Source organism: Sphaeramia orbicularis, chromosome 8, assembly GCF_902148855.1.
Source record: "Sphaeramia orbicularis chromosome 8, fSphaOr1.1, whole genome shotgun sequence".
NCBI lineage: Eukaryota > Metazoa > Chordata > Actinopteri > Kurtiformes > Apogonidae > Sphaeramia > Sphaeramia orbicularis.
The window spans coordinates 41,066,143-41,092,892 of NC_043964.1; the positions used below are offsets into that span (position 1 = coordinate 41,066,143).

At 38.1% G+C, this 26,750-nt stretch overlaps 2 protein-coding genes across 2 annotated transcripts; one reads left to right on the top strand and one right to left on the bottom strand.

Annotated features, from left to right (window-relative positions):
• Positions 1-1,768: 1,768 nt before the first annotated feature.
• LOC115424910 (uncharacterized) lies at positions 1,769-11,484 on the bottom strand. Its single transcript, XM_030142304.1, has 4 exons — positions 11,416-11,484; positions 7,035-7,498; positions 6,282-6,683; positions 1,769-6,043 (listed from the first exon to the last, which is right to left on the bottom strand). Exons 2-4 carry the CDS (start codon positions 7,476-7,478, stop codon positions 2,144-2,146), a joined length of 4,746 nt encoding a protein of 1,581 aa, XP_029998164.1. The 5' UTR covers positions 7,479-7,498; positions 11,416-11,484; the 3' UTR covers positions 1,769-2,143.
• A 6,783-nt stretch (positions 11,485-18,267) lies between these two features.
• LOC115424569 (thiosulfate sulfurtransferase-like) lies at positions 18,268-26,521 on the top strand. The gene is made up of 2 exons (XM_030141924.1): positions 18,268-18,902; positions 25,299-26,521. The coding sequence occupies exons 1-2, from the start codon at positions 18,314-18,316 to the stop codon at positions 25,592-25,594; spliced, it is 885 nt and encodes a 294-aa protein (XP_029997784.1). The 5' UTR covers positions 18,268-18,313; the 3' UTR covers positions 25,595-26,521.
• Positions 26,522-26,750: the final 229 nt, after the last annotated feature.

The following is a 26,750-nucleotide window of genomic DNA, read 5'->3' on the forward strand; positions in this document are numbered from 1 at the left end:
TCTTGACTAGCTCGTGAGCTCAATACGCTAACTAGCTGCGAGGCTAGGAGCCCTGACCTTACCTTTAATCAGCCTCATTAACGAAAAGCACCCGTAAAAAAGGACGAAGCGGAAGCAAGAACACAACAAAGAAAAGTCAATAAAAATGGTCAAACGTACGTTTCGGAAAAGAGACCGCAGAGTTTGTCTTTAGAAAAAGGTACAGCTCTTCTCGAGCCGGGGGTCAGATACGACAGTGACAACCGGAAACAAATAGTCAACAATGATTCACTTCCGGGTTGTGATGCGCAGTATTGTTATTGATGAGCTGGAATAGAAATACCTTAAAATTAATTATCTACTTGTAGCATAGATCTGTTATTCCAATGGGTTATGTGGAAATGTGAAAATAAACAGCCACAAGAAAAAGGTGCTGCATTCAAAGCCTAAGTAAAACTAAAGTTAGTGATTAAGCATCAGTCATTCAATTAATCATCCCTGTCAGTGTTGTACACATATATATGTTTTCAGTGTCATTGTTATGGTTATATTAATGTATGTTGCATTTCACTGTTGTAGCTGTTTAAATTTGAGCTTATTTGACATACATTATGTGCTATTGGTTGTCTAAGCCAAAGCATTCCATCATATTTTATAGCATTTGTGTGCACATTAAAAAAAAACAAAAAAAACTTCAGCTTTCCTCTTTTTCAAACCTAATCAACACATATGGCAACATGTAATCTGAAAAGCACCTCGAGCTGTCACACAAATGTGGAAAAAATAGTACAATATTGTCTCTGAGATATAGTGGAGAAGAAGTATAAAACTGAACTGAAAACAAAAGAAATATCAAGAAAATAAATGCACCTCAAATTTGACCAATGGTACTTTATTTGAGTTAAATTTATTTACATTCCACCTCAAAGTGTATTACAACTTAGAACCAAGTTAAGCAAACTTCTACAGTATCTACATTTACTCCTTTGTATTACTGCTGCATTAATGTGTATAATGCATTTTAATTGTTGTAGATGTCCAAGGCTAAACTAAAATGAATTATTTATATACAAGTGGGTTATTAAATTCACAGCACTGCATCATATTCTTTAAGGTCCGTATGTCTGAGGCACTGCCATCATGTGAGAGCCATGTATCTTTAAAAAGTCTAAAACTTTGTTGTTGTTGTTGTTGTTGTTGTTGTTGTTGTTGTTGTTTTTCAAGAGTTTATCTACCTCAACACAGAAAAGGATTTCCTTAGCATATGAAGGAAAACTCAATCATCACATAATCACAAACTTTCAAATTCTACGCATTTTAAGATGTGGTTTTCACTGGACAGAGAGGGGGTAAAAAAAGTGTGATATGGAAAATAACTAAAGCTGTCAGACAAACAGAGGCATGAAAGTACAATATTTGCCTCTGAGATGTAATGGAGAGGTATAAAGTTGTATGAAAAGAAAATAATTAAGCAAAGTTCATCTAGGTTAAATTCATACAGTACTTGAGTCAAAGAAGTTATACTCCAAGACAGGCAACAACACCAGCTCTGTACTGGTTTATGTAAGGAAAAAAAATGACACATGATGCATATAGTTTTCACAAGATTCCTTTATATACAAAGATAATGTGATACAAATAAGACAAAACATTGAGTTGCTCACATATTTAATAATACATTTACCAATAATAAGGCTGAACCATTTTCATGTTATGCTTTTGTATGTTGTCCTCACAAATTCTAATAATCAAATTTTTTTTAATTTTTATATATATATTTTTTTTTTAACAAATAACACAAAATTTTGTCAGCACTCTCACCCATAACCCATATAAATATTCGTTTTTATGTAATGTTCATGTATCTTTTGCTTTTGGAGTCACAATACAATTGTTAAACATCTAAAGAAAAACCACTGAATTGCTTCATTCAACATCATTTCAGATTTCTCTACATTTTATTATTTGTCTGTGATGACAGCAAAAATGTCGCTTTACTTTGATGGGTGTAAGTGTCTGTAAAAAAAAAAAAAAAAAAAAAAAAAAAAAAAGATATATAGCAGGAAGATCAGAGGTGATTGTTGATTTTTTTTTCTCTATTTAGCCCATTATCAACATAATCATATCACATCTGTGGGCCTAAATATTCATGGAGTAATCATGATTATGGTAAGTATTTCATTCCTTTCATCCTTGGTATGATGTGCATGTCCCTGATGTCATCATGCTGAAGCAGCCAACACAAATAGCGCTCTGTTCCCATGCCCCATCCACTGGTGAGAAGTGTTTTCACCTGCCGCATGTTAATGTACCATTTGTATGACTGCTCTGGTACTGCATGGTGTCTGAGAGCCTCCTGTACCAACTCTGGTGTAGAATGGCGTTCGCCAAGACCCACAGTCTCACCCAGTCCCAGCAGGAGGTCAGCAGCTTTGGCTTTGCAGCGCCCAGTGCCCTCCACATAAGCCTGGTAGAAGGGAACTCCAAGGTGATCCATCTCTGTCAGCCAAACAGCACCTCCATATTTCTCTATCAACAGCCGTTCTCCTTTACGTGTGAGCTTTCGACCAAACTGGGGCTGGCCATCTTGTACCCACTCTAGGCAATCAGGAGAAGACATCATGGGAATTGCCTCATCTAAGGAAATTCTTGGTAGTGGGGTTTTTCCCTCTAGCTTGTTCAGCATGGCTGTGGCATGGGCAAGTGTCCCGGCAGTGTTGAGGATTATATCTGAGTGTTTCTTCAACATGGACTGAGTGAGGTGTGCCAGGTATCCCTCAGCAATGGAAATGGCATTGTCCATGTCACCCAGCAGTTCACACTCCACATGATAGAACTGGTTCAGGTGGGTGGAATCAGGATCTTCCCCTCTAAAGCTGGGAGAAATGTAGTAAGTCCCTGGCAGGTTATCCTGGAAACGAAGGAAATATTCAAGTACAAACTGCATTGAGTCAGCCAGATAAATGTCCTGGCCAAGCAGGTTGACAGAAACTGGCTCAGAGTCAGAGCCCAGGCCCATTGGTGAGGAGATGGTGTCTGTAGTGAGAGGGGTCAAAGCATATGAATACTGGCAGGTACTGTGGAAATATTCCACAGTGCTGTGGAAAAGGGTGTTTTGAATCTGGAACAGGTTGCGATACCACTTGCTCTTCATGGCAGTTGTGGAGTGTGATTGAGGGTCTTCCCATGAATGTGGTGGCCTACACTGGGTGACTTTTGTGTGGATCTCTTTCAGGGCTTCGGGGTCAGCAGGTGGGCCATCTACAGATGACACAAATCCAGGGTAGCTTTGGAAGTATTCAGGTTGCATTTTGGTAGGTTTATTGCCATCTGGTGGAGGTGACAGAGGGATCAGCTTAGCGTGAGCGTAGTCAATCTCAAAGCCCTCAAAGATCAAAGCAACTCCACTAGCTCTCATGCCTTTTTCCAGGAGTCCTGCAACTTTATATGTGGCTAAGATCAGTGCTTTGTAGTCCGGTTCATCCAGTCGGAAGATGTTACTGGACAGTGGTTTGCGTGGCACCACAACAGTGAGTCCTGGAGTGTTTGGAAATGGTGTTAAGAAGGCAACATGCTCACTGTCTTCCCACACTCTCCACTGTTGCTGCACTCCGCTGACAATACGACTAAATAGGTTATCATCTGAAGGGTCTCCAAAGAAGTCAAAGCAAGAGGGTGCATTTGGTGTTGGCAATCCATTTCTAATCTTGCCTTGAACTTGGGTCAGTGCTTCATCATCCCAGCGTGGGCCGCTTTTTGAGGTGCAGAAGCCAGGGTCATAAGGATGGAATTCTTCTTCCCCAGCCAGATGGGGCTTCCACTTTGGCTCAAGACCATGAAGTGGGAGCAGTCTGATCTGAGCTGGATGATCAGGGGTTGGATTAAAAACCAAGGCACAGCGCTGCACTGCTAATCGCTCACACAACACCCTTGACACATCTCTTGCTGCTTCCATCATAGCTACAAAATCAGGTATTGCCAACTGGAAGATGCTGCTTGCCCCCCCTAGACTTTTTGTAGTCAGAATGGTTGAGCCTGGGGTCCACGGGTTGGGATGCAGGTAGGCTACAAGTTCATCAGTTTCCCAGATCACATTTGGAACACTTTTCAGAGGTCTCAGGACCTCTACTCGTGTAATACCATTTATCACTGAGGCAACAAACATCACACCTGCATTTGTTTCAATGATGGCATCACCTTTATTATCCACAGCGATGACACCTGCACAGATCCCTTTCAGGTTTTCAGTCATCACTTCTCTACATGCCTGTCTGAGGCTATATCCTTTGTGATGGTAGAGGCTGGCTATCTTCTGTGCCACTGTGTGTCTCAGAAATGCATCCCCATCTCCAGAACAAGTGATAGCTACCCTGTCATCAGCATATATTCCAGCTCCTACCACTGCTGTATCACCGACTCGCCCTTTCAACTTTCCCACCAACCCACCTGTAGAGGATGCAGCAGCCAGCCCTTGCCATTGATCCAAGGCCACAGCTCCTACAGTTTGAGGGTGATTGTTTTTTTGAGTATTTCCACTACTGAGCTTGGCAGTTAATTCTCTATGACGAATCTCAGTGTAGAAATATGCGGGATCAACAGGCTTCTCATTTTCCCCCACCGCCTGCAAAAATTCCTCAGCCCCTGTACCCACAATAAGTGGATGTGAACTTTTCTCCATGACATTTCTGGCTGCTTTTATGGGGTTCTTTATATGCTGCACACAGGCAACAGACCCTGACTTCATTGCTTTACCATCTACAATGGTTGCTTCCAGTTCATTTTTGCCATCTTTGTTGAATACTGAGCCTTTACCTGCATTGAATAGAAAGCAGTCCTCCAGGGCTTCTACTGACCTTTGAACTGCATCCAGACTACTGCCACCATGTTGCAGCACTTTAGATCCAAGGGATAAAGCTGTCTGCAAAGCAAACTCAATTACCCCAACCACTAGGGGGTTCAGCATCATCTCCTCTCCAGCCCCACCATGGATCAACAAGGTATAGTCTGGGCTTGTACGAGAGTCATCCTTGGTTTTGCTATTGTCTGGACCCTCTGTAGAGTGATGTAATTCTCCATTCATTTTCTCTGCTTGACCTTGTTGTAGGAGACACTCTAGGGCTCCCATCTGAGATGCAATGGCATATCTAACAGCTAGAAGCATCACTAACTTCAGATTCACATTTAGGTTTTCTTTGAGTTTCTCCAGTGTCAGAGTGAAGGTGCCTTTGCCATTAAGCACAATGCGAACCCTGTCTTTCTTCCCGAGGTAGGTTACAGCCAGCTGATCTGGGGCATAAACATTCCCAACTCCACACTCAATACCCTCCATCATATCTGTACCAGTGAGGTACACAGATGGACATCCAAAAGGGTCCAAAAACCTCTTCAGAGGGTTGTCAGAAGGCAAAGATCTACGTAGAGCAGCTAGGTGGGGACCAATACCGTGACCATTTTTGGTGTTTTTGATTAAGCTCTTATGCTCCAAAAATGCAATGTGGAACAGACGTAAAAGATCATTACTATATTGAAATGTTTTATCTGGGCCGATGCTCGCTGCAATAGCACCAACTAGCTTGCGAGAATGCATGGTGAGTGAGTATGTTGGATCACATCGGCCATGTTTGTAGTGACGCATATGAGTAGGTGTAACTAGTATGTGTTGGGCAGCTGAATCTCCAAGAGTCTGCCTCAGGGAAAGCTGCAAAGAGAAGTTGATCCAAGCATCATACAGGCCTCTATGCCCTCGGAGGGTAGAAAACACATCAGGATAGGAAGGGAGGTCAAAGGTGAGTACTGGATGTGTTGCTTTTAAGTCAGGGGTTGATTTAGGGGTATGCACTCCTTGCAAGGGAAATGACAAGGAGGCTGGGAAAACAGAATCAACATTGTTTGAAGTGACAGACCCATTCATATTTGGCGTGTCAGTATGGACTAAGGTTAAGTCAACAGTCTCAGACAAATGATAAACACGCTCAGTCACAAGCCCAGCTACCATCCCGTCCACTGCACTGTGCTCAAACAACATCCCAGCTGTGCTGTCCTTGAACACCACCAGATTCACCACCTGTCAAATAACAGAAAAAGGATTAACTTCCAGTTCAGTGAGTCTGTTATATGTTACATCTTAACTTTTTATATTTAAATTTTTCATTTGGTAATGCAATACAGGTAAAGTAACTTAGTATAAACCCAATGAAATTTCTAATATTTAACTCAACTATATCAGCTACATCAGCGGGTTAGGATTCATATATGATTTCCTAAAACTATGTATTTTGAATAAGACATTGTCTTTCTAGTACCTTGTCATAGTATCTCAGGCATGGACTGTCTCCTCCTCCTCCTAGCCTCACTGCATTGAGAATGTCGGCCAGCTCAGATGGTGCATTACAATCTTCCAGACAAAGTGTAAGCACAGCGCTCTCCATCAGCCCCAGTGATGCTGCTGCGGCCCCTCCTTGCCCAAGGATCTCTTCCCTAGTAGAGGCCCAGGTTTTCCGTCCTAGAGCTGAAAGGCTGCAAATGGTGGAGGGATCATTCTGTTTTCCTGCTCTGGGTTGGTCCATCACCAGAGCCAGTTGATTGTAGATGTCAGTAAATGACCGAGCAGAAACTGGGCCTCCAGTGCTGGGGCGCCACAAAATGTCAACAGGAAACACTCCTCTAACACAAGTAATGATGGCATGGAGGCTATCTGGATAAACCTGTGCATGATAAAGCAACATTTTAGATTTTGGTTGAAAAATCTTTGCTTACGAAAAATGCTATTAGATGAAGGCAAATACACTGTTGCCCATGAAGTTGAAATGAAATATTTTTACCTCTTCTCATGAAATGATTTAACTATGAGAGTTACTTTTGATAGATAAAGTGTAACTAGGACTATGTAATCATTTTACCTGATCAAAGGTGATTACTGATGTGTATAAATAGGAATAAAAAAAGAGGCGTTTGACAGAAAACAAAATTATTCCAACTTTATGAATAACAGTGTATATAGCTGATTGAATAAAATTTAAAATGTCCAACATTTCTGCTCAGTCTTGTAATCTCACCTTAATCTCATCTTGGCTCTTGCCAGGAATCCTGCTGGCTGCAAATACTTCAGATTGCTGTGTGCGCTCCATTGGCACATTGCCCTCCAGCAACAAGGGCTCACTGTACAGCTTTGCTGCTGCCCAGAGCAGAGCGGCGGCCCTCCCCACCTGGGTACATCTTTTTGCTTTGGATGGGAGGAGAATTACAGGCAGAGCTGTGGAAGTTGGCAAGGGGTCGGTACAAGACAGCAGGGCTCTCTTGAACTGCTCCGTTACCCAGTTCTCTTGGCCTGCAGCTCTAGCTGCTAGTTTCTGCTGGGCATCTTGAAGAAGCTCCCTCTGCTGTTCCAGTGTATGTTTGAACTCAGGGTAACGGTCAGGACTTAAAGTGAGCTGCAGGACACGGCCCACTTCTTTCAGGGTAACATCTAACTCAGGTATAGGGTAGTTGTGAAGATTCATCCTGGTGAAACAGAACAATCCTGACAGAGGAGAAGAAAGAAAGAATGACTGAATGAACAGTACTAATAACATGTAAACCTAGAGGAATTTACAGGTATATATCCTCTGTAATCAAAATAGTACTGCAGTCATTAATACTTAAACATACTTATTTTAAGACAGTATGATCTAATTCAGTCATTGGAAGAAGGTCATGGTCAAGGTAAAGTTTATTTATATAGCACATTTAGTTTTAATTAAGTGCTGTACAAAGAAAAAGGTACAAATATAAGATATGATAAAACTAGTAAAAAATATAGGCCTATAGATAAATTAGATATACTAAAACTGATAAAAACAGATATAATAATAGGATAAATAGCATCTAAAAACAAAACCAGAGACAAAAATAAAAGTCACACACTTGTATTAAAAGCCAGTGCAAATAGGTATGTTTTTAAAAGAGGTTTAAAGTGCTCAATGGACTGTGCACATGTGATTTGTTGGGGCAGAGTGTTCCAGAGCCTTGGACATGCCACAGAAAAGGCTCTGTTGCCTTTAGTCTTTAGATGGATTTTTGGCACATCTAAAATCAAGCGATTTGAAGATTGTGTTTCTCTCGCCAGAACACACACAGTTAAAAGCTCTGAAAGGTAAGGGGGTGCCAAACCATTCAGGCCCCTAAAAGCATGCAATAAAATCTTAAACTGGATTCTGTAAGTGACAGGAAGCCAGTGAAGGGAAGACAGTACGGGGAGATGTGGTCCCATCTGGACTATCTGCAGCCAGTGGATAGAGGACTGGTCCAACCCCTAATACAATGAATTACAGTATTGAGTTGAGATTGAGAAGAGATAAACATATGAACAACGTGCTTGCAAGCACAATCGAAGAAGACACCAAGGCTTTTAACACAAGTGTGAGTAAAAGAATCAAGGGAACCCACAGTGCTGTCAGCAGCTAAAGTAAAGAGATGACCAAATAAAACTATCTCTATTTGTCATCATTTAAACTTAGAAAATTTAAGCCCATACAGGTTTCAATAACATGCAGACAATTGATTAAATACTACATGCAACCCAGATTAGACTTAATTAGACAAAACCAGCCCGCCAAAGGATCCAAATCCGGCCTGTGGGTTGAATTTGTGAAATGTAAAATTTACACTGAAGATATTAACCATCAAGGTTGGTAGATCCTTTTAGTTCTGGGGCTACATACAGACCAATTCAATCTCATGTGCAATGGATCAGTAAGATACCATCATAATAATCTATAAACAATGACAACTACATTTTTTTTTCTTTTTATAGAACTGCAAAAAAGTAAAATTGCATGACAGTGTTTACAATACAAACTATCTTTTCACAATAATTGGTGTATTTCAGCTAGTCTTGTTGAATAATTGTTGCACTTCTTTTTCTTAAGCACTTTCATGTTGTACATGGTTGTTCAGGTTACTCACATTTTCAAAATATGATTTTACTTTTTTCAAAGTAAAACAAAGAAAAAAGTTTGGAGTTGTCAACATTTATAAGTTATTATGTTATTTTTTTACTGGTTTGACCCCTTTGAGCTCATATTAGCATAGAATAGAATAGAATAGAATAGAATAGAATAGAATAGAATAGAATAGAATAGAATAGAATAGAATAGAATAGAATAGCCTTTATTATCATTATATGTACAATGAAATTAGGAGTGCTATTCCAGTCAGTGCGCCAATGTTTAAAAACACCTGTGCTACAGAAACAAGAATAAAGAATATAAAATGACAAAAGCTAAAAAAAATAAAATAAAAAATATGTATATATATATATATATATATACACACACACACACACACATATATATATATATATATATATATATATATATATATATATATATATATATATATATATATATATATATATATATATATATATTAGAAAGATTTACAATTTAACAACATAACACAAGCGTAGATCTTAATAGAATAAAAAAAAATGATAAGACTGGATAAAATATGAATAGGTGCAATTGACAGTATTGATAGTATTGACAGTATGTGTATCTATGAATAGCATTAACAGTATGTATTTCCAATAAAAACAGTATGTGTATCTATGTATAACAGTATGTACAACATCTATGTAAAACAGTATGTATATTTCTGTATAAAAGTATGTATACCCATGAACCAGGTCTATATAAAAATAGTGCATTTATTTTTGAGAAGCATTGAAAAAATATTGCATTGTTATTGTTATTCTTATTGCACATAAGTCACATTTGAGGGATACTGCGCTGAATGTGGCCCCTGCACTTAAATGAGTTGGACACCCCTGCCTTATATTACTGTAATATCACACTGGATACAATTAAACTCCTCCTCATGAGTATGACATACTGTAACAGTGCAAACATCTCATCGCATATTATGTTTTCCTCACATGATGTCCAACCTTTCTCACATTAGTTGGACCAGTAAGTTAATTATGTGATTTAACAATCTGATGAGTCCAACACAGGTCTCTTTGTATACTCATGAAGGTAACATGAATGGAATGTGTCCATTTTTTCTCTTGTGTGAGACAATACCCCCTGGATTCAGCCACAATTGGCATCATAGTAATGAATGATAACTGAGCCCATCTGCTCACACGTGAAAGCACTTACTCGTATATCACCAATTTCAGGCTTGACATTTTTCTGTTGCTGGTTGTCAAGGAAATGCATCCCTTGCCGTATGGCCATTGGAAAATTAGATTCTCCTGATTTGCCCCCCCCCCAGTTCAAGTCACAATGTTATCTGTCTGTGGATGGATTCAGGTTCGGTGAGGATACGAGTCTTGTGATTCCAATAGCTCAACTGAGTTGCATGAACACTAGTGCGACTTCTAATCTATTTTATCATCCAGTCTACATTCATTATTGTGACCCTCTGCTTTTGTCTCTCATGCACTGCCTGTGTATGTCAGGTCCTCTTCACTGACAGTAACTTTATATTCTGCATCGTTTTGGATGGAAATAACATATGTGCACATTTCTGTACTTAAGACACCTGCCGCTAGTCTGTCCATCCCTAAGAGGCCTCCATCTTCTGTTATTCTTCCTGATGTTTCTTGCATTTTCATCCATTTAAGAGCATTTTTGGGTGAGGTCTTTACGATACAAACTGAAGATTTTAGGAAAACTATACAGATACTTGAGGCAAATTTGTGATTATTGACTAAATAAATAACATTTACTTGACTTCAATCACAAGACTTTGGTTTATTTTACATTAAATGTTCTATAGTTTATCAAGTATTCCTGCCAACTTCCTTTCAGAATAATGGATTAAAAATAAGAAAAAAAAATGTGAAAACTAACATGGTTGGTGGATTAACTCAGAAAAACAGACAATTGTGAAGATAATTCATTGGTCACATTGTTTAGGATATTAGTAGAACTCAGGTTTTGTTTCTATAAAAAAGACCAATTTCTGCTGTGATAACCTATATCAATGGGTTATTTAGAGTTTGTGACTTCTCTGTTTTTGGGTTTCAACTAGTCTTGAACAGTTTTTCGCAATACAGGTTTAGTTTTTAGTTCTTTTTTGACTAATTTTTGTCTGATTGCGTTATATGTAAGTCTACATCTCCAAAAATAACTCCATAAACTAATTCTTAGTTTCTTTTCTGGAACCAGATAACATTCAAAACATTTCAAGATGAACATTTATCATTGAAATATGGCAAACAGATGGAAAATAGACTTAATATTCTAATATTCTCTTAATTTTAGTTGACTTTTTTATGTCTTTCCTTTATTTTCTTGAGCTGAAGAACAAATACATTTACTCCAGGGATCAATAAAGTTCAACTAAGTCTGAAATAAAGCTCATTTGACCACCTGATGATCAATGTAAACCAGTTATTTCTTTTCTAAATTATTCATGCAAAAGTTTTATTGAAGAAAAAATTCCGCTTACCTCAGAGTAACAATTTCTCTGCGATCTGGCCCGTTGGTAGGATGGAAGAACAGTCAGTGGGAGGAAAACTTGGTGGGACTACAAAAGCAAGGGTTTGACATAATGTAGAAACGGTGACTTCAATTAAGTAACTCAGTTTCTTGCCTCTCCTCTCTCTCTCTCTCTCTCACACACACACACACACACACACACAGTCTCAGTCTGCATTGGCGTCTTCCTCTCTGTCTGCCTGTCTGTCCTTTGTCTCAAAAGACTTCAGATGGTACAGACTTCTGCCTCTAGACTTCTGACAGGTACGCCCAGAACAGCCCACATCACCCCTGTTTTGTCAGCTCTTCATTGGCTTCCAGTCACATTTTGTATTGATTTTAAAATTTTAGTCCTGACTCTGCGGGCGTTGCATGGTCAGGCCCCCTAGTATACTGCTGACTTGTTGTGCCCCCCTACTTCCTTAGGCCTTCAGGCCAGGGCCTCCTAAAAATCCCAAAGACTCGTTTTAAACCTGGGTAGACCTGTCCTTTCAGGCTGTAGCCCCCAGACTCTGGAATGACCTGCCCCTGTCCCTCTGTGGACTCTTTTAGAAAACCAACTCAAAGGGTCCATTCCTCCTCCATTTGTGCATGACATTCCTTAATTCAATTCAAGATTTACACAGATTGCACTTCTCCAAAGTTAAACTTGCAAAAATATTCCCTGACATAAATCTTATCTGCGACAGATGCAAGCAGGCCCCAGCAACAACATACCACATGCTATGGTCCTGCTCCAAACTTATCCCCTTCTGGAACTCTTTTTTTGATTTCATTTCCAAGGCATATGGGTGCCGTATTCAACCATCTCCCCTTACTGCTATTTTTGGTCTCATTTCATGCACGGATGACTCAGTTCCTTCAGTTAACCTACAAAAAGTTGTGGCCTTTGCATCTTTACTAGCTAGGCGTACCATTCTCTTCAAATGGAAGGACTCATCACTTCCAACACACGATCAATGGATTAGAGACATCATGCTTAATATAAAGTTAGAAAAAATTAGGTGCACCGTAAATGACTCTATCAATAAATTTTACAAAATATGGGAGCCTCTCTCACACTGCGTGAATATGTTGCGTGGCCTGGAACTTTAAAAACATTTTAGGTGTTTATATTGTTATTGACCTGTTTTGTTTATTTATTTATTTATTTATTTTCTTTCCTCCTTTAACGGTACCAAATTGCACTGTCTTTATGCATGTCTTGTTTGTATTGCCTTTTTTTTTTTCCCCTTGGGTTCTGTCTGTTTATCATGTCCAGTGTCAATCTTTGTATTATGAATGCATTGCTTGAAATTATAAATGTTAAACTTGTGAAATGAAAAGTTCTATAAATGTTGAAAAGTTCTATACATAAAGTTTAAAAAAAAAAAAAAAAAGAAAGAGACTCAAGACGTTATTTAGCAAAGCTTTGGGTTGATGGATTTATCCTTTTTATTTATTTTAGGAAATTATTCTTATGTTGTTTAATTGCACCCATTTTATGTACAGCACTTTGTGATATTTATCTGTGAAAAGCGCTTTATAAATAAACTTTACTTCCTTACTATGTATTGCTGTCCTTACAACATGAACATAAACCAAGTTGGGCGTCATGTAGCTCAGTGATGTTCTCCCTGCTTTCAGAAATAAATAGAGTTTTAAATAAAAGCTTTTCCATACTCAGTAAGCAGAAATCTCTTATTTTTATAATTGCCACACATGTGACAATGCTGTAGATGTGAAATCTGATCAAGTTTGGTCAAATGGGGACTACACAGAGAAATGTGAAGTGTCTGTACATTGAAGTGTCATTACTGAAGTAACCAAAGGACCATTAAATCAAATCAATTAAATAGTCATAAAGAAAACGGTTAGACATCACAGGATAGTATTTCGATAGATCCTAATTCACACAGGCTGCATGTTTGCATAAAAACTGTGCTGTTCCTGCACTGAAAAGCCAAAGTATTTCATCCATGTTAGAGAGAGTGAAATGTGCGGCGCTGGTAGTGAACTGTTTTTGAATTAATTGGTTACAGTCCCCTAACAAGAATGTAGTGGTGGAATGTATCTAAATATGTTTACTCAATTATGTCTAGTACAAATTTGCACAGTTATGCCAGAACAAGAGGTCATTTGCAACGAAGAATCCAAAACTCCAAATACCAGAACTGAAAATTTTCTAGTTGGTTGCGAAAAGAGTATGCACGCTGGGATAGGTACCAAGAAGTGAGTGTGTATGGTGCACAGACTTATGGATTTTTTCAAGTTCTGTTCATTTTTTGAAATGAAAAGTAACACATTACCCCATAAAAACCTAAACAGCCACAGGTGACCAAAAGCATCTACTGATCCAAACTGTTTAATAACCTGTTGATCCACTAAACCTATCAATACATGTAAATAACTGAGGTTAAGTGCAGTTTCTCAGCTATAAATCATAATCAGACATGAACCATTTGGACATTCAGAGACTCCATAGGGAACATGGAAACAACGTCATCTTCTACAACACTGATTCACCAGTAAAACCCATGGAGTTTGATAAATGACAGTGGATGGAAATACTTGTTTTTACATTCAGTTTTTAACACGTTCACTAAAAAGTCAATTTTTCTTCAATTCTTTTCTGTTTTTGATTAAATTTCCTTTAAATTTACTCTGAATTTTCATGAACATCTACATGATCAGTGAGTTAAATATAGGAAAACACATGATTTACACTGAAAAATGCAAAATACGGAGGATAATACTGTCATAAATGGTGATAAAACATTTAAAAATGGCTAAATATAGGGAAATAAAATTTATTTGGGGACTGCCACAAAATTAGCATTGGGTCTTTATAGATTAATGTTGCTGGTAAGATTGGGATTTTTTTTTTTTCCATAGATTGTGTGATTTCAGTTTATTTAAAAAATCTAATTATGCTTTTTCCAGTGGGTGCCAAGATTTCTGCATACAACTACATTTGGATTTCAAGTTTATGCTGATTCTCGGAAATGTTTTAGAAGCGAACACTGCACCTAATTTTCCACTGAATTTGTGTAATACTTTTCAGTTAACATTTTTCCTTCCTCTTCCTGTCTGCCTTTCTGAGTTCATGACAAGTTCACTTTTTAGATACAAGTGTGACAGTACAAATATGATGATCTGTCAGAAGAGACTGGGATAATGAGGGAATGTCAGATAGGATGTGAGAATGATTTTAGGGAAACTGATTGATGTGACACATATGTAACTTTGTTCTGTGGAAACTCATTATTTGGTCTAGCAATTCACACACACCAAACTCTGTCATTATTTATTTATTTTAAACCATCAACCTGTCCAGGAACTACAGTGTAATTTTAGCACTCATGCTATAACCTGGCACCAAGCATCTTTCCTCTGACTGTAGGTCAATGTATTGTTGTGCACTGTCCTTGCAACCATACCATACCATACCATTATCTCACTACAATGGGACCTGTCAGTGGGTGGGATATATTAGGCAGCTGTGAACATGTAGACTGAGTTGTTGACAGCCAGTCGGAAACAACAAAATGGGCAAAAGTAGAGATCTGAGCAACTTTGAACAGGGAGAAACATTGATGGTCAAATCACTGGGTCAGAGCATCTCCAGATCTTGTTGTTCATTCCCAGAGTAAAGTGGTTTGTACCAACCAAAAGTATCTCAAAAAACAACAACCAATCAAGCATCTCTGGAAGCAGAACATTATTACCAATATGGTGCAGGTTCCTCTTTTTCCACAAAACCAGCTCTGATCTGAGGCCTTGACTCCACCAGACGTCTGGAGATGTGCTGTGGTATCTGGACCAAGACCATAGCAGTAGAGTAAATAAGTCCTGGAAGTAGAGACGTGGACCTCCATGAATCAGATTTATTTATCCAACACCTCCCACAGATGATCAATTGTCCTGAGATCGGGATGTCCTTCCTTAGTCCATTTTGGATCAGTACAAACCACTGCAGACCAGGAACCCTCAACAAGACCTGCAGTTGTGGAGATGCTCTGACCCAGTCATCACCGTTACAATATGGACCTGGTCAAAGACACTCAGCTCCTGATGATCATTTTTCAGCTTTATAATGGAAGTTTAACTTCTTTATCTAATTCCATTCTCTGTTCCTGTGTCCTTTCCTGAAAACCCTCCCCCACTGCATGCTAACTTTCCTGAAAACCCTCCCCCACTGCATGCTAACTTTCCTGAAAACCCTCCCCCACTGCATGCTAACTTTCCCATATCCTTACCCAAACCCCCCTATCACTCAAAAGGCCCATTGAAGAGACTGGAGGTGTCACTTGCAATGGGATTCACCCCATGAAAGGTGGATCTTGTGAGAAGCTCTTTGTCTTTTCTTCACAATCGCTGCTCGTAGCAGAACTGACCTTTCTTGACAAAGAAATAAAATCTTGTCGGCCAGCAGAGGTCTCTGTTTCATTATTCACCAGCAGCAGAGCAAAAATTTCCGTAACAGCTTCCAACACAGCAGCTTCAGGGAGTAAATGTTCACTTGCTGCCTAATATAGCCAACCCAGTGAAAGGTACCACTGTAATGAAATAATCAATATAGTTACCACTTCTCCTGTCTGTGGTCAGAATGGTATGTGTATGTATTAATTACTTCATCCATTACTTAAGTTTCAGTTGACACTCCAACCAGTGGGTGGGGATAAAGAAGTAATTGGCTGTAACTGTTAAAACCCATGTAGTGAAATGCAGTAGTCTTCAAAATGAGCTGGCAGACAAATATGCTAAGTAAGCCCTTAGAATGGAAAATATATCAGTTCATGCTAAAGTTGGCAAAGCAGAAGGTAATTCAATAATTAAGAAGGAAAGTATGAAGATATGACGAGAACAGTGGAACAAAGAAAACAAAGGAAGAGAACTTTTGTTTGACCATAGGTTGGTTTGTGGCGCTGGGGTGGCAGGTGTAGAAAAGAAGAGACAATACTCACAAGGTTCAGATTAGGACACACCAGATTAAATAAGACACTATTCTTAATAGGAAAACATGAGACAGGAAAATGTAACTGCTGTAATGTTTCTGAGACGGTAGAACATGTTGTTATGAACTGTATAAAATACAAAAGGGAAAGAAGCAATATGAAGAGGAAAATAGAGGACATGGGAGAATCATTCAGTATAAAAGATATTCTAAGCAAATCCTCAGAATGTACAGTAATTTAGTATCTTCTTGAGTATTTAAAAGCAACTAAGATTAGTAACAGAATATAAGGAATTTTTTCTGTACATATTTTTTATTTTCTTTTTTTCTCCACATATAAAACAATGTAATTTGTGTTGTTATAGCCTGTAAGCCATAGAGCAGGGGTGTCAAACTCATCTTAGTTCAGGGGCTACATTCAGCTAAATTTGATCTGAAATGGGCCGAACCAGTAAAATAATAACATAATAATATATAACTGATGCCAACTCCAAACTTTTTCTGTGTTTTAGAGCGAAAAAAGGAAATTTATATTATGAAGAGGTTTACATCTACAAACTATCCTTTCAAAAGATGTGAAAAACATGAACAAACTAAAAAAATAAGTGTAATTTTGGCGATTTCTCATAGACTGCTAGGGGAGCTCAGCTTCCCCTAAAATTACGAAAATTAAATGCTCAAAAATGTACAGTTGTGTTGACATTTCATTGACTACAAATGTGTTAGAACACGTTCATCTCAAAGACGAGTTCGTTCAGAATCACCTTTATCACAAATCAACAGGCTCAATGTTGTTCACTTCTCATACATTCCCGTTGCGCTGTTTTCTCATACGATCTATGCCAGTGCATTTGCCCATAGACGCCCGGTGTCCGTGCACTTCAATGGGACTGAGTGGAACAGTTTTCTTCATTGCCTCAAAACTGGATGGTAATTGGATAAATGCCACGATGTTGTCCCACCCCTGAATGCTGGGCGTCTCTGGGGGTGAATGGAGCTGTGGGCGGAGCTCAGCGGGGCTGGACGCCAGGTTTCCACGTGCTGATTGGAGGATCAGTCGAAAGGCTGAATCCCGTTTGATTGACAGCTATTTTGAGATCTACTCCTTCACTGACACAGTTCAGTTTAATAGCGTCGCGCATTCTGCTGTGAAATGAAGAGAGAAACCACTACGAAATGACTTGTTCATTTCTTGCACTGTAAATACAACACACTCATTGTACTTCCTTGTTAAATTTGACATAATTTCACCGTTTTCTTGTTTACTTGGTACGATAAGGTCACTGACCATTTTCTTAAAAAGGAACGGAGGGCCAAATTTATGTTTAAATAACTTGACTTTCTTTTTTTTTTTTTTTGATGTAAGCTGACAATGAGCTTCCCCTGTCTGAAAGATGAGCAGCTGCCACTGATCTACAAACATGCAAAACATTTAATAACAGCCAGAATATTGTTAAAATTCTACGTACTTCTCTTAAAACATTTCAGGTTGTTCATATTTGTTCAGGTCATTCACATTTTTTTGCAAAATTATACTTTGTTTTATTGTAAATACATGGAAATATTTACATTTACAAAGAGAAAAAGTAGGAGTTGTCATTATTTATATGTTATTATTATGATAGTATTTGACTGGTCCTGGTCACTTGAGATTGAATTGGTCTGAATGTTGAACCTGAACTAAAAGGATTGTTAATATAATAATTCATCCCCAGGGCCGGACTGGACCCTTTGGAGGGCCGGATTGGGCCCCCGGACCGCATGTTTGACACCTGTGCCATAGACTGTATTCCTTTGAAAATGTCAATAAAGAATTAAAAAAAAAAAAAAAAAAGAAATGCACTAATAAAGTTTGCAGCCGCTGTTAAAAAAAAAACCCAAAGCAGTAGAAGTAGTCCTGTTGTTCAGTGCATTGGTGTCCTCTGGTGCAGACATGGGGATGCAAACCCAGGCTCTTGTTTCTGCTAAATGGCTTGCAAACATGGTCCAACGCAACCTTGTGGGACCGGGTCTGCGGATCCTGGACACGTCCTGGTACCTGCCCATGATGAACCGGGACGGCAGGAAAGAGTTTGCACGAACCCACATTCCGGGGGCTTCGTTTTTTGACATAGACGAGTGTTCAGACACCACCTCAGAGTTTGCCCACACGCTGCCCACGGAGGAGTTTTTCGCGGACTACGTGGGGAACCTGGGCATCGGGAATAACAGCCATGTGGTTGTGTACGACGCCAGTGACTATGGAGCCTTTTCGTGCACCAGGGTCTGGTGGATGTTCCGTCTGTTTGGACACCCACAAGTGTCGGTGCTGAACGGGGGCTTCAGGAACTGGGTCAAGGAGGGACATCCGGTCTCAGGAACCTACACCAAACCAGAACCGGCCCAGTTCACGGCCACTATGAACCGCTCCTGGGTGAAGTCATTTGAGGACATGACCGAAAACATGACGTCACAGAAGTTCCAGGTGGTGGACATGAGGCCCTACAACAGGTTCCGAGGACTAGAGCCAGAACCTAGAGAGGGTAAAAACAGACACCATTTAACCCTTTCATGCGTGAATTATGAAATAGTCAAGATTTTTTTTCCTGAGTGTTTTTATTCCTCTTTAGGCATGAAAAACAATGCGATTGAAATATTGGTAACACTTTACCTGAAGGTCTAGTTTATAATGCATTAAGCGCACATTCATAAGACATTACAATAATGCATTATAAAAGCCATTACAACAGTTTATAATCATGTACAACAACTTATACCAAGGTTAATAAAGTATTATAAGTGTAGGCATAATGTATTATAAATTCAGCTTTCATAATGTTTTATACATCCTTACCAAAGCAGTGTGAAGGAATTTAGTTTTTTAGGTGGGGAACTTTTGTAGGTTTTGTCACTGGTCTGTATACCCATCTATTTTAGGGATTTCATATTTGCTAAAAAAAAAAAAAGTTTGTGTTTGAATTAACAAAGATTTAGAGCTGCCACATTATTTTTTATTTACAGGATGGGGAAGCAAAATTTACAATATTTTGAGGCAGGGATTGAAAGACAATGTATGACCAATTAGTTTATTGAAAGTCATGAGAATTTAAATCTTCAAATCATATTTTACTGCATTTCTAACGGTCTTGTTGTCTACCACAAGTTCAATTGCCATTTTTCTCATGGATTTGGTTGGATCCTTTAGGATTTTGGATTTGAGAGCTTTAATAAAAGCTTTGGTACGTTTTTTGTTGCTTCCTCCACTTCCAGACTTTCTCGTAGTAGTTTTGCTCATAGTCATTCTCTTCTTTCCATTATAAACAGTCTTTATGGACACTCCAACTATTTTTGAAATCTCCTTTGGTGTGACGAGTGCATTCAGCAAATCACACACTCTTTGACGTTTGCTTTCCTGATTACTCATGTGGGCAAAAGTTTCTGAAAAGGTATGGATAATAGTGTTAGGTATGATTATGACATCAATATATGTTTGGTTTCAAAACAATTGACGTAGTGCCTGCTGAGAAAAAACAACTAAATGTTCGTTGTAAATTTTGCTTCCCCACCCTGTATGTATAAAGCCACATGTAACACTTCTATTTACTTTCTCTGTTCTTTTAATGTTTTGTTTTTGCAAAATAAAGAGTTATTAAGAACACTTGGATGTATAATTTTTGACTTACACTTTACTTAGAGCCAGCTGATACTGCTCATACGTCATCATACTTATGTTATAATATCATACAGTTGCTAATAACCTTATACAGTGTTGTCACTTTACTAAAAGCTCTTAAAGTCATCTTGTAAGTTATTATTGATGTTTATAAGGCATTATTCAGTTTTAGAAACTACATGTCAGAGCAGTTCTCTGTGTCTTTATAACTGGCTAGAGTTATGATGGTTATAATGTGTATTTTAACTCAGGACTGGAGATTCTTCCTACAAACACTTGTCACTTTGGTATGGATGTATAAAACATTATGAAAGCTGAATTTATAATACATTATGCCTACACTTATAATATTTTATTAACCGTGGTATAAGTTGTTGTACATGATTATAAACTGTTGTAATCCTTCAAGACCTTCAAGTAAAGTGTTACCGAAATATTTTTTAATAAACCTATTTTTCATGGAGTTACAAAAGTGTCCACTCATACTGGACACCATGGGTTTAATTTTTGAAGCAAAGAAACATGTATTTAAAACGCAATATCAGAAAGTGACATACTGTGTGAAAATCATATTTGAAATTTTTATAAGCAAGTTATTTACACTCAAACATGTTACTGCAGATCAGGTTTATTAAGAACAGCAAAGGTACAGTAAAGGTATGAATGTCAGTGTATTATAGGATGGTGCATAAGTGTCCACTGTTAGCTGATATGGAACTAAAACAACAAAACCCATGAATGTACCAGAGAACAGCTGGAGAATAACTGTCCACTGTAGTGACCAGTATGCATGAAAGAGTTAAAGCTGCATGTCAGCACTTATAGACTAATAAAAGAATAAAAAAAACCTCAGTCACCTTTATTATAGGTTATAGAGCCTGCATATAAAAGACTGGCACCAACCAATATGGGTATAAACAAAGCCAGACTCATGCAGGAACAGCAAACACTGTCATTTTAGGAAGAAACCATCATGAAATTTAGTGTTTTTTGTTTGTTGTCTCATGTTTATCATTATTAATGTAAATAATTGTGCAGCTACTGTAACTAACTCACAGGTGTCAAACATATCAAATCTGGGCCAAATCTGGCCCGCCAAATGGTCCATTCCGGCCCCTTGGGATGAATTTGTGAGATGCAAAAATTACACTGAAGATATTAACAATCCTTTTAGTTCAGGTTCAACATTCAAACCAGTTCAATCTCAAGTGGGGCAGGACCAGTAAAATACTAGTGATGGGACTTTTGGCTCTTTGAAGGGAGCCATTCAATCAGGAGCCGTTCACTGAAAAGAGCCATTCAAAGACTGGCTCTTTTATGTTTTTTGCATTATTTTGAAACACCAATGTTTTAATGACTAAATAGGCTACATGTGATGATTGACATTACATTTTAAAGGTGTTTAATTGGCATGGCTGTAAATATTATCTTACCGTAAAAAAGAATAGTTTGTTCAAATGTGTGGGCTAAATACATGACATGACAGGTGACATTAGGCAAATGCTGGAATTTGACAAAAAACATCACGGTACATTATGTGGAGTAGTCTGTAGCCTAAAAATGAAGAAGAAAATAAAACATTTTCTTATGAAATAACATTTTATTCTCCTCAAAAGAAAAACAATAAATGTGTGTAAACATACGGAAAAACTGCACAAAACACAACAGTGATTAATCACTGCAATTACTTAAATACCTGAACTATAGTGCAATTCTCAAGTTGCATGCCCATCTTTTCTTTCTGAAAAGTGCATCCAAATACTACTGCTTTTTCTTTGGCTCAATACACACAGGTGGTCACTTACTCAATTTTTTCTATGCTCACCTCACGCTTCAAACTGTTGTTTTTTTGCTAACTTCTTGTCATGAGACATGCACAGTGCACTCTTTTTCTGCTCAAACATTCTCCTTCTTCCCAGTGCCTCCCTAGTGACACTAAATTGACAGGCAATCAGACACTCCCGCCTTAAAAAAAAATAAAAATTTAAAAAATGAACGGCTCTTTACAAAGACTCGGTTCCCATCTTTCATTTCAAAGAGCTGTTCAAAAGATTTGATTCGTTCGTGAATATCACATCACTAACAAATACTATCATAACAACATAAATAATGACAACTCTAAATTTTTCTCTTTGTAAATGTAAATATTTTCATGTATTTACACTAAAAGCATTATTTTGCACAAAAAAAGTGAGTTACCTGAACAGATATGAACAACCTGAAATGTCTTAAGAGAAATAAGTACAATTTTAACAAGATTCTACCTATAACTAAATGTTTTGTGTATTTGTAGATCTACTGTGATCTGTAAGTTGTAATGAACATGTGTAAATGATAAACTGAGGCAGAATATCGTTAAAACGACACATTTTTTCAGTTTGTTCATGTTATTCACATCTTTTGAAAAGATAGTTTATAGATGTAAACCTTTTCATAATGTAAATTTACTTTTTCGCTCTAAAACAGAGAAAAATTGGGAGTTCACATTATATATTATGTTATTTTACTGGTTCGGCCCACTGTAAATCAAATTTAGCCGAGTGTGGCCCCTGAACTAAAATGAGTTTGACACCCCTGAACTAACTCATTTTAACCCTTGTATGGTGTTTGGGTCTGTGGGACCCGTTTTCATTTTTTATTAAAAGAAAGATGAGTAATTATTTTTTAATGATTTTTTTCCCCCCTCTCATATCTTAACCTATTACATTTTGTAAAAAAAAAAAAGTAGCACTTCAATTCATAAATGTGATCTGGCAAAGGCAGAAGGCAAATACTAAATATATATGCTTTTTATATTTATAAGATAAGATATGCCTTTATTACTCCCACAAGGGGAAATTTGAGGTTTACAGCAGCAGAGTACAACACACAAGAGCAAAGTGTAACGGGCTAAGTACAAAGGCTGAACCCAAAAGCAAGACCACAGAGTACAAGTAAAGTTGAGTGTTTTTATTAAAAACACTTTAACAGGTGAAAAAAATACAACACAGAGATAATATTAATTCTGTGAAGCCACTGAGTCCAGGGATAGACGTCTGGGCTGCGGGTGGGAATGGCTGACAACCAGCAAGGCCGAGCCGGGAAAACCCCAACGGAATCCCCACTAGGGGCAAACAGAGGGAGGTCAAAAAACAAGCCAGGTCATACACAGGGAAACAATCAATAAAGCAACGGTACATGGAGGACAGGCAGAACTCACGGTCAGTAATCCAGGCGGATGGTTGAAGCACAGGTAACCGGTGGAGGCTGAGGTATTAAAGGGAGTAGGCAGAACCAGGTCGTAGACGAGCAGGCTGGATAGGCACAGGCAGAATCAGTGGTCAAGGGACAAAAACGGGTCAAAAACGGCAGACAAATGAACAGGATCCAAAAACGCTGGTGAGTGAGCACAACAAGTTGTAGAACACAAACTGGCAACAGGACAGGGGAAGACACAGGGTTTAAATACACAAGAGGGCGGGAAGACAATTGGACACAGGTGGAACACATCAGGGTGGAGTCAGGTAATCAGGGAAAAGGTGAACATGATCAGGGAGAGGAAGTAAAGACACCAGACATGACACATGAGGGAAACTTAACAAAATAAAACAGGAAATGACAGACAAAACAGAAAAGACAGACAAATCCAGACACTGTCTGGGAGCCGACATGACACAAAGAACAAGAGCAAAGAAGTGCAAATCAAAATAAACACAAACAAGAAAGTTATATTGCTTGTAAATGGGATGAAGTAAACATCTGTTGAGTATTTTAACATAAAATCGTTTGATTATGTTGAATTAAAAACCCACAAATGCAGAGGGTCTGCCACACCTACAACACTGGCTGAATAGCAACAATATGAGCACCACACAAGGGTTAAGGATATTTTGAGAACTGTATTTTTCCATTACATGCATGTTATTTTAAAGACATGCACTAATATAATTAAGATTTATTCTGTAACATGTTTAGTTTCTATTATTTCGTGCATGGATTGATCAATGTAATTTAATCTGCATAAATTAGCATTTTGAACATTATTTTGCAGTGTTGGTCAGCTTTACAGATGACAGGAGTTTTTTTGGTGGGATTTATTACAGTCAAATTAAGGCAGGAAGTGATGATTATTTTCATTGTTGTTTAATTTCTTTTTTATTCTAATCCATTATAAATGGTGAAAAAGCCCAAGATGCTGCACTCAGATGTGTTTTTCATCAGTTTAAGCTTATATAAGGGTAAAGAAAACAGACAACATAAGAGAACTTTTTTCTTAAAACATCAGTTGTACGTATTTTCATTTATCACAGTAGTTGATGAATAATTTAATAGTCGAGAAGTAATTGATAAATTGTTGCAGCTCTAATGCAAATAGTGTTGGGTCGTATGGTCACAAACGTTAAAGTGATAAAAATGTATGGATGATTATCACAGTAAATATCAGATCATTACCAAAAATCTTCCTTTTAATGGAAACTAGGTGCTTATTTGTGGTTTTCTTTTTTTATGGTCAGAACAAAACAAACACTTACCAAACAGAAGAATATTTAGGAAATCCAGAGGTATGTAAAAAAAAAACAAAAAAAACCTATTAAATGTTATAAATATTAATGTAATAAATTACAATCATGAAATGCTTGTTCAGCATTAAAATATACAAGTAAAATTCAGTAAAAACTAAAATAACAAGTTTAATATGTTTGGGAGCATTTAGTCTCATAAAATATGAACAAGAAAAAAGACAAGAAAATGTATATAATGATAATAATTACTGTGATTCCAAAATATTTATGAAGAAGGTTTTGCCATGATTTCACCTACATCTGCAGTACATGCAACAGGAGAAAAACTTGCCGGTCAAAGACTCCAGCAGCAACATCTCATATAGAGCAATTTTATTTAACTTTTCACACATTTTGGCTCATGGATTTCATTAGGATCATTAGCTGCTTTTAACTAAATACTTAAACACAATGCGTTGTTCTAACTTTACAGTCAAATAAAGGTGACTTGGGTTGATGCTGGAGTTCTTGACCTGCATACAGAAATGTACAGCCATAATAATGAATAGTATATCATGCTATTATTACCCTCCGCCCTCACCCCAGGGTATTGTCATCAGTTCGTCATCTGCCTGTCTGTCCATATGTGCAAAAACTTTGGCGCACACTGAAGGTCGAGGGTTTTCAAGTGCAGGCACATTATGTTACTATACTAGCCATCACTCAAATGAGGATATCAATGCAACAGAGTGTGTACTGCTGACTGACTTGTGACTGTCCCATAGGTTTTGATCCTGGCCACATCCCAGGGTCCAAATGCATGCCTTTCTTCAGTTTCCTCGACGATGACGGCATGATGCTTTCCCCTGAAGCACTGAAGAAGTTATTCGAGAAGAGAAAGGTGGACCTGAGCAAACCCATCTGTGGGACCTGTGGGTCTGGTGTGACTGCTTGCCACATGGTACTGGGTGCCCATCTGTGTGGGGCCCCTGGGGCTTCTGTGTACGACGGGTCCTGGTATGAGTGGTTCATCAAGGCCCCACCCGAGCACATCGCCTCTGAGGCTAAAAGCAAGCTGTGAGGATGAAATGACAAAGCTTTATGGGTAAATCAGTATTTTAAAAAAATCACTGGGACTGATGTGATTATCAGACACTTTAACAAAAGTATTGAAATATTTCTTATTGTCATTTAAGAAATTCACATGACCAACTAGACCAGGGGTGTCAAACTCATTTTAGTTCAGGGGCCGCATACAGTCTAATATTATCTCACGGGGGCCAGACCAATAAAATAATAACAGTTGAAAAAGTCAAATTACATGATGAAAATGTGTGCATCTACAACTTATTCTTTAAAAAATGTAAATAACAATAACAACCTGAAAATTCTGGAGAAAAAAAGGTGCAACACTATATGACAACACTATTATTCCCCCAATATTATACCTTTACACTAGAGAGAAAATTTGGAGTTATTATTAGTAGGTTATTATGGTAATATTTTACTAATCCAGCCCACTTGAGACAAAAGTAGGGCTTTCTATGGTCCCCTAAACTAAAATGACTGATTGTTAATATCTTCAGTGTAATTTGTTCATTTCATAAATCCATCCCACAGGCCAGATTGGACCCTTTGGGAGGCCTGTTTTGGCCCCCGGGCCACATGTTTGACACCCCTGAACTAGACCCTGATTACTGGTTATTCACAGGGAGTACTAAGCACAAGTCCATGAATCCAGTAGACTTTAAAATGCAAATACCAGAACAGAAGAACTTACAATTCACATAACAGGTTTATTTTCTGTTCTGGCGCATTTGCATTCTCTACATTTTGCAGGAATTTACATATTGAGCCCAGGCTATAGTGGTGCTTCTAATTTATTGATTTATTTTGCTTTCTAATGACAAAGCTAGACTATGTACAGGAAGGCACAAATATGTATTAACTTTTTATTGTGATTTAAAATAATACAGCCTGTTTTTATTGAAATATGTTGTGATCAACAGCTGAGTGTCTCCCCTCTGTGGTTATTTCTTTGATTGAATCACTGCTTCTCTGTGTTGTCTCTATACTGTGGTGTCCAAAGTCTAAGACCTGACCCCAGTTGTCCATTAACCCTTTCATGCATAGTGGTCACTCCAGTGGACAGTTATTCTACAGCTGTTTTCTTGTATATTCATGGATTTTGTTGTTTTAGTTCCATATCAACCAACACAGTGGACACTTATGCACCA

Excerpts from the sequence above, each read along its gene's own strand:
- LOC115424569 (XM_030141924.1), top strand. The coding sequence starts at position 18,314 with ATGGGGATGCAAACCCAGGCTCTTGTTTCTGCTAAATGGCTTGCAAAC. Across the intron at positions 18,903-25,298 it reads AGAGCCAGAACCTAGAGAGG|GTTTTGATCCTGGCCACATC; the intron begins GTAAAAACAGAC and ends ACTGTCCCATAG.
- LOC115424910 (XM_030142304.1), bottom strand. The coding sequence starts at position 7,478 with ATGAATCTTCACAACTACCCTATACCTGAGTTAGATGTTACCCTGAAA. Across the intron at positions 6,684-7,034 it reads AGAGCCAAGATGAGATTAAG|GTTTATCCAGATAGCCTCCA; the intron begins GTGAGATTACAA and ends TATCATGCACAG. Across the intron at positions 6,044-6,281 it reads GCCTGAGATACTATGACAAG|GTGGTGAATCTGGTGGTGTT; the intron begins GTACTAGAAAGA and ends GTTATTTGACAG.